Source organism: Durio zibethinus, chromosome 11 (genome assembly GCF_047325235.1).
Source record: "Durio zibethinus cultivar Kanyao isolate XHJ-2024 chromosome 11, ASM4732523v1, whole genome shotgun sequence".
Taxonomy (NCBI): domain Eukaryota; kingdom Viridiplantae; phylum Streptophyta; class Magnoliopsida; order Malvales; family Malvaceae; genus Durio; species Durio zibethinus.
Genome location: NC_143172.1, coordinates 22,950,273 through 22,958,215, shown reverse-complemented (window position 1 = coordinate 22,958,215; position 7,943 = coordinate 22,950,273). Strand labels below are relative to the sequence as shown.

The following is a 7,943-nucleotide window of genomic DNA, read 5'->3' as shown; positions in this document are numbered from 1 at the left end:
TTAAGCAATATGAATCCCGCTCATTCTATTGAAATAACTTATAATTAAATGAAAATTTCAACTTACCACTTTCTAATTCATTATCAAATGAAAATATTTTTTCAACAACGAAAGATTTTTTAACAATCATTTTTTATCTTTAATTTATTAATTATTTATTTATTTACGTAATATACTAACTAACTTCCTTGATTTTAAATTAATAATAATAATAATAATAATATGAAAATAATTAAACATAATTATTAGAAATTAATACGTCACAAATAAATCACCTTTTGAATTTTAATTTAGATTTTGAATATGACTAAAAATGTTAAAATGAATGACAACCTAACAATTGAGTCCTAAAAATCATAAATGTTTAATTCATCTCTTATTAACTTAAAAATGCCAACTTCATAACAATTGAGCCCTAAAAGTCATAAAATGTCTAATTCATGTTCTATCAATTTCAAAATCCCCATTTCATCCTCAGAAGATAGGTATCAACAAAAGAAATAACTTCCATTTATAGGATATAAAATATCTAATTCATTTCTTGCCAACTCACCAATTTAGTCGCTGTCTACAAAAGAAATCGTGGATAGACATTCCCAAAGTGAGTTACATGATAAAGACGGGTATGAGGCACTTGGATTAGATAACTATCGGAAAAATCTGATGTAACCGACTTCTAAGTGGACCCCACAAAGTAAAATTAGTGGCCCCCCAATTCAACGTACTAACCAAAGTCAATATATAATATGTAGAGATGAAAACATTAAAAAAAAATTATAAATCGATTTGAAGTTAAGATATTTGGTTCGGATAAGTATACTTATTTAAATTAAGTTGAAATATTAAATATATATTAAATTTAGATAAAATTATGGATTAAAAGAAAAAAATTAAAAAAAATTGAATTGAATTAAATTATATATAAGTTTTTTATATATTTTAAATTTTTATAAAATAAAATAATTATTTTTATTTAAATTTATTTTAAAATATTAAAATAATATAAAAACAAAAAAAATTTAATTAAAAAAATCGAAGAACCAACTTAATTGATAAAATTTTCACTTAAATTTAACTGATTTTAAATTTAGATTGACCTTAAGAAATTTATGATATCATATATTATTTAAAAAAATCATAGAATCTGATTAAATCTGGTTATCATTTTTAATAATTAATTTATATTTTTTTTAGAGGAAAATCATTTAATTTTTTATAATAAAAGGATTGCATTTACAGCGAGAACCCCTCGTTTTGTTTTTCGGAGTCCAAACGCGCTTTGTCGGGTCCCACAGACAAAAATCCTTGAGGTACAGAAACCCAGCAAACGTTGCAGTCAAACTCAAAGAAGAGAGATAAAGAGAAACGAGAGAAAAAGGAAAGATGGTGAAAGAGTTTCACGGCGAAGAAGCATCCCAGACACCGCCAATTCTGACAATAGATAGGAAAATGAGATTGGAAAAACGGTTATAAGTGTTGGGTTCCTTTTGTTTTCTTTTTCTTTTCTGGTTTTGGATTTTACTCATCGATTAGTATTATTGATGAAAGAATAATATATATAAATATATATGCATATACTTCTCCTGCTGCCTGCTGGTTTCATTTTCAATTTAAGTGCTGCATGTAGGGTTCTTTGGCTGTTATTGTCTTAGTGTTTGTTAATGAACCTCATCGTCATCGTTGCCCACCATCCAAGCCGCTTGTCTTTTGGGGTGCTTTTGTTGTTGGAGTTAATAGTAGTAATAATGTCACAGAAGAGGCCCCAGGAAGATGGTAAGGCTCGACCCTCAGGAGGGCATAGTCCTGATCAGGATAAACGGAGAAGGGTTCCAACCTTGAGAAAGTACATGCCTTTCCTTTCTTACCTTAATTTTCATTCTTCTTTTGCTTGTTGATATCTATATGTTGAAACGAAATAAAAGAAATGAGAAGTTAATTGGGTTTTTCTTGTTAGGAAAAATTAATTACTGAATGTTGTTGGTTGATCCTTATGACATGAGAATCTTGGTTAATGCGAAAAAAACAATTTGCTCATTCACTGGTTTAATTGAAAATCTTGGTTAATGTGATTTGCATGTATTTAATATGATTGAAATTCTTAAGCTGAAGTGAATACAAGAGTGGATATTTCAACTGAGTTTATGACATGGTCAGTAAAGTTGTTGTTGGCATTTTGTATGATTAAAATCCTCTGCTAACGTTGAAACCAATCAGAGAACTGAATTAGGCATTTGTTTTGGCTTAATTGAATGTGGTTTGCCCTTTATGGACTTCATTTTGTTGCGATTTGTTATTGTGGACTTCCATGAGCCTTTTTTGTTCAATGGGGTTATGGGTTTTTCTTCTGATTTCTGAATGATATGTTAGCACAGTGAGAGATGCTCTAAAGTTGTTATCTCAAGTGCACATGCTTTATCAAACTTACTCCTCCTATTCATGTTTTGTGATGATTGGTAATACAATCCATGTAATATTATGTATCATTTTATAGTGTTTGTTTTGTTTCGTTGCTAATCTGCTTGTAAACTATGGTAGTGTGGTTCAAGAGGTGATGAAATTGCAATCAGTCCAGCATTTGCTTGAGCCAGTTTTGGAGCCATTGATTCGTAGGGTGGTACGTTTCTTCCTTTGATCATGTTATTTCAGAAATGCTCCTACATTATTTTATTTCATTTTCCAGAAAAAAGAAGTTTAGATTTTTATTCACATGGTAGAGAGAGTGTTAGCAAGCTTGGCTCCCTATTCAGCCCTTTTTTTTATTAAAATCTTGTCATATTATCTCATTTAACAATGAAGTTAGAAGTATATGTTCATAGGACATCTTCTCACGTTATGGAGCTTCAATGTCATAATAAAGGTTGTCAGAACGAGGAATGCTGCCTTTCTCAAGAATTGAAATCATAAAATTACCATGTCCTGTGTCCTTTAATGGCTGGTGACATTTACTTTTAGCAGTTATTGAAGTGTATGCTGCTTCGACTCAGGAGTGAAATTCGGATACAATTATTTGTCCAAAATCAACATGGGCATGTTCAATTTTTTCTTAAGTTTTTCCTTATATTTGGAGGGTCTAAACTTCATACTCTTTGTTGGGGAAATAAGCCAAAGCTTAAGTCCTTGAGGAGCACACCAAAGGGACTATACATACATGTTGGATGCCACTTGAACCCAAAAACCTTAGCAAACGGGTTTTTGGATCCTCCATGTATATATGGCACTTTTACATCTCACTTTTAAGTGATGTAGGATAGTACACTCACATGTGAACCTCAAAATCTATGACTATAAAAAAAGTGTGTAGCACTAAGTGTCTCCTACAGCTTCATGGTGGTTGGGCCTCTTCTGGTGGTACTGGCAAAGTCTAAATCATGTGAAAGCAGTAGATAATCCCTGTTAACTTGTTCTACTCCAATCCTTTTAAGGCTTCATATGGTTTATAGACTTTAACAATTTTGAAAACTAAGTGCAAGAACTTTCAGGTTCTTGCTCCATCTCAATTACACTCTTTTATTCTTTTTGGATCCTAACAAAAGTCCAGACTCAGATTTCCTCACTTAAATCAAGATGATCTTTAATTTTAAAACTGTGATAGATTGAAGGTGGTGTATCTTTTTTAAGATATTATTTAACATATACGTTCAGCCAAACGTCCTTAATTTAGCCTTTAAGATTTGTTGCACCACGTGCTCCTTAATGAGTTGCAAAGAAGTTGGTTGTTTTTGGTCTTTCGAACATATTTCCTTGAGTTAGCTGTCTTTTTCTTTATTTATTCTGCATGAGCTTTCAGATCAGATAGCAAGCATGATAAAACAAAACTGAAGGTTTGAACCGAATTTGTCATAGTAAATGAACAGTTGGCTATTTTAAAACGATTGAACCTTGATACTCGACTCTAAGTCCTTCATATAGACATTTCTTTAATGCTTTTCAGTTCAACAAATTCTTTGGGCAGCTTCACTCAGCCTTTCTATGAATGTTTTTAATGAACAAGTCTTTGTAGCATGAAATGTTATATCAATGCTATTATTTTTGCCTTAATAAGTGGACATTCTGTCAAATAGAGTTGTATTTTATTTTTCCTGAAGTTTTTTCTATATCTTTGTAAATTCCCATGCTATGGTGTCTAGCATCTAATTTCAAAGTTTTGTCAGAAAAAGGGAGCAAAAACCTGTATTCTTATCTATTGGTGGCAAGCTCCCAAATCTTTTCGTCGTTCTTGTTTATGCACAATACTTGTTAAAAAAATAATTGAATATGTCAAATTGGATCTACGTCACTTATCTTATGTTTTGAAGGTCAAAGAGGAAATTGAAGTGGCTCTTAGAAAGCATTTTAACAATATGAAAAGGTACAAATTCTATTCAAAGAAGGAAGCAAAAAGATATGAATTAGAAATATTTCTGCCAGAAAGCTGTGTTAACTTCATTGTATGCTAAACCATGCGGTTCTGCTCCTTTTTTGTTTTAAGGGATGGTGGAAAGGAGGTAAATTCTACCGAATCAAGAAGCTTACAACTGCAATTCTTAAATAATCTCTCTCTTCCTGTGTTCACTGGAGCCCGAATCGAGGCAGAAGAGTGTTCTGCCATTAAGGTGGCTATGGTTGATTCTCTTACCGGACAAATAGTTTCCTCCGGCCCAGAGGCTTCTGCCAAAGTAGAAGTTGTAGTCCTCGAGGGAGATTTTGATGGTGATGAGGCGGACAATTGGACACTTGAAGAGTTTAAGAATAACATTGTAAGAGAGAGAGAAGGAAAGAAACCTCTTCTTACCGGAGATGTATGTCTAACTCTTATCGAGGGCATCGGATTAGCGGGTGAGATTTCATTTACAGATAATTCAAGCTGGACAAGAAGCCGTCGTTTCAGACTTGGTGCAAGAGTTGTGGATGGTTCCGATGGAACTAGGGTAAGAGAAGCAAAGACAGAATCCTTCATTGTCAGGGATCATCGTGGTGAATGTAAGTACTTATTTATTAATCCATTTTTGATAAGTAGGTATCTCTTTATTATATAGCACACTTCTGCTTAGATTAAGATGTTTTCAAGATCTAAAAATTTTTCAGGCTAAGAAAATGGAATTTTGTTTCTTTGAGTTGTGTTGGTTAGTGCAGTGTTAAAATATAAATTCTTATATTGCTGTAATTCATATTTTATAGTTTTGTGACAATCACTCCAAAAGTGATGTTATCATGGTGTTGAACGAATTCTATGTATTGTTCTCCTTCTAACTTTCTACACTTTTAATCTAGTCTTAAAAAGATCCAAATTAGCTTTAGGATTCCAATCACAACGAGAAAAAGAAAAGCTACATGGCCTTCTTTTTTCTTTTCTTTTTGGTTGTTTTCTTTAGAATTTGTATATCCATTGACATAGTGGTTTTTAAGTAAGTAATTATAAGAAACAGATAGAAGTTAGAAGACTCTTTTTCAGCTTTCGGTTTCTGGTTGCAGTATACAAGAAGCACCATCCTCCATCTCTTTCTGATGAAGTGTGGAGATTAGAGAAAATTGGCAAAGATGGGGCTTTCCATAAGCGCTTGAGTCGGGAAAATATCAACACTGTAAAGGATTTCTTGACCATGCTCTTTATAGATCCTCCAAGGCTGCGACATGTGAGACTACTGCTTTATCCCTCTTTTCGTACACCGCGTAGAATTCTTATGAAGGATTCCAGTTTCTTAACATCTTTCTTCAAACGTCCTCGATTACTGGCATTAGCATCAAAATTAGAAAGAAGACAACAGATTCAATTACTTAATTGTCCCTAATAATGTGGTAGCCCCTTTGTTTTTAAAAGTTTTAAAATGTTCTGGTGTTTAATCAGTTTTAAGTCAAGCGTTAACTTTGAGCCTTTGAGCCTCTGAGCATGTTTCCATAGCCTTCAGAAGGGAACTGTGTTGGGAATGCCATAGGTTTAGACTGCATGAATTCGTTTGTGAATTATATACCTTAAAAAGCTAGTTAGTTGGATATGTATCCCCATAATCTTTTGATTACGTTTACTTTCAACTTTTTGCTGTTTTCTGTGTAGGACCCTATGTCTGCATTCATCAATGTTTAATTTTTACTAAACTGCAACCGGGATGTTCTTTTCATCAGTTATAATTAATAAGGATGTAAATTGGAAAATTAAATGTAACCTAGCATCACTAAAGATCCATGCTTTTGTCCTGGTCTTACTAGGTTTCATGTTGACTATTCATCAACTTAAGCAGCTTTAACTGCTTCAAGTTAGGATTTTGATGATGGTAAAATGCTAATAGCAAGAATATTTGTTTCTTGGGATGTGTGTAGATCCTCGGCACAGGTATGTCTGCTAAGATGTGGGAAGTCACCGTGGAGCATGCTCGAACATGTGTGCTTGATAAGAGGATACACTTGTACTGCCCTCCTGGTTCTCAACAGAAATTTGGTGTGGTCTTCAACATTGTGGGACGAGTGACAGGACTACTTTCAGAATGCCACTATGTTACAATTGATAAGCTGTCAGAAACTGAGAAGGCACACTTCCTTTATCTCATCTGATTTTTTTTAATTTATTTTACTTTTGTCATCACATGGGTTCTGATTATCTGCTCCGCCACCAGATTGAAGCTCAAAGCTTGGTAATTTCTGCATTCCAACACTGGGAAGAAGTTACCTCTTTTGATGATGAAGCCTCTCTCATAGGTGCTTCTTCAGCTAATTATTCTTGCACAAGCTCAGCCAAGACACAGATTTCCAATGGCAGCAAGTTTTCGGCCTCTCAAAAGACGAGTGGATTTGATTTTGCTCAACCATGTGCTTCTTCTCCTGATATCATTTCAACCATCTATTCAGTTGGGGATATGAGTGGCTTAGATGATTATGCCCTGCCTGGTATTGAAAGCATGGGTCTAAGATACGACCAAACTTTGAGTTATCCTGGCCAACTCACTGATTCCCTGATCTGTAACACAGATATTACTCAGACATTCTGTGATGAAGACCATCTTCAATTTTTTGATAATGATCTTCAATCACAGAGCCTTGGTTTGGAATCACAAGCTGATCTACAAACAGCCGATGATGGATTACTTTTGCAACGTACTGTTGCTGTTCAAGCACAGAGGAGATGGACCAAGGTTTTCAGTGTGCTGAAATGGTTCCATATTAAAAGAAAAGTTAAAGAAAAATTTCTAGGTCTGAGATACAGCAGAAGACTGTAATATTTTTACGGGTACGGTTGCAAATAGTAGCGGTAGCCAACTGCAACCCTATTAAATTTTGGTTGCAGTTATAGAATTCAACAAGTTGGAAGTGTCGCTCTATGTCGATAGAGCTGCTCGTTTATAAATCCTTGTTCTTGTTGGATGTCGGAAAATGCACCCATGTATCATATTAAACTGTCAATATACAGATGCGCTTCACAGAAATTTGCAGATCTTTTTGTTTTTGTAAAATTATAGTTGCTTCAATCGTAGCATGGACCGTGAAGTGAAATCCGCCGTGTATTTTGCTTGATAACTGGAAACAAATTGCATTCTTATCTATTGTTTATGAGCACCACCAGCAGCAGTTTTCAATGGTTCAACACCCCTCTTTTTTCCTTTCTTGGGCTCTGCTTAAAGACTCTAAAGCCTCTGCAAATAGTACCATGTTTTGAGCATATGGTCTATTGAGTGAGTCCAAATATAAAATCTTCAATGCTGGTTTTATAGATTGAAAGTGTTATGCATGCTCTGCTTAATACGTCTTCTCTTGCTATGTCTCCTTGATTATAGTAAAATATTTATTATGATATTTAAATTTTAAAAAATTTTAATTTATTATATAAATTATAAATTTATTGATTAATGTTATACTCATTTTTTATCACGATTAACTTCAAATGATAATCCAAAATAGATAAATAATTATATTAATTAAAATTTATAATTTATGTATCATATTAAAAAATTTTAAATTCATTTATTATATTAAAT

General features: G+C 33.3%; 1 protein-coding gene across 1 annotated transcript; it reads left to right on the top strand.

Annotated features, from left to right (window-relative positions):
* Nucleotides 1-1,291: 1,291 nt before the first annotated feature.
* Nucleotides 1,292-7,511, top strand: LOC111289633 (calmodulin-binding protein 60 A-like). Its single transcript, XM_022880845.2, has 7 exons — nucleotides 1,292-1,843; nucleotides 2,536-2,614; nucleotides 4,296-4,348; nucleotides 4,469-4,959; nucleotides 5,452-5,612; nucleotides 6,295-6,501; nucleotides 6,588-7,511. The coding sequence occupies exons 1-7, from the start codon at nucleotides 1,662-1,664 to the stop codon at nucleotides 7,185-7,187; spliced, it is 1,773 nt and encodes a 590-aa protein (XP_022736580.2). The 5' UTR covers nucleotides 1,292-1,661; the 3' UTR covers nucleotides 7,188-7,511.
* The last annotated feature ends 432 nt before the right edge of the window (nucleotides 7,512-7,943 follow it).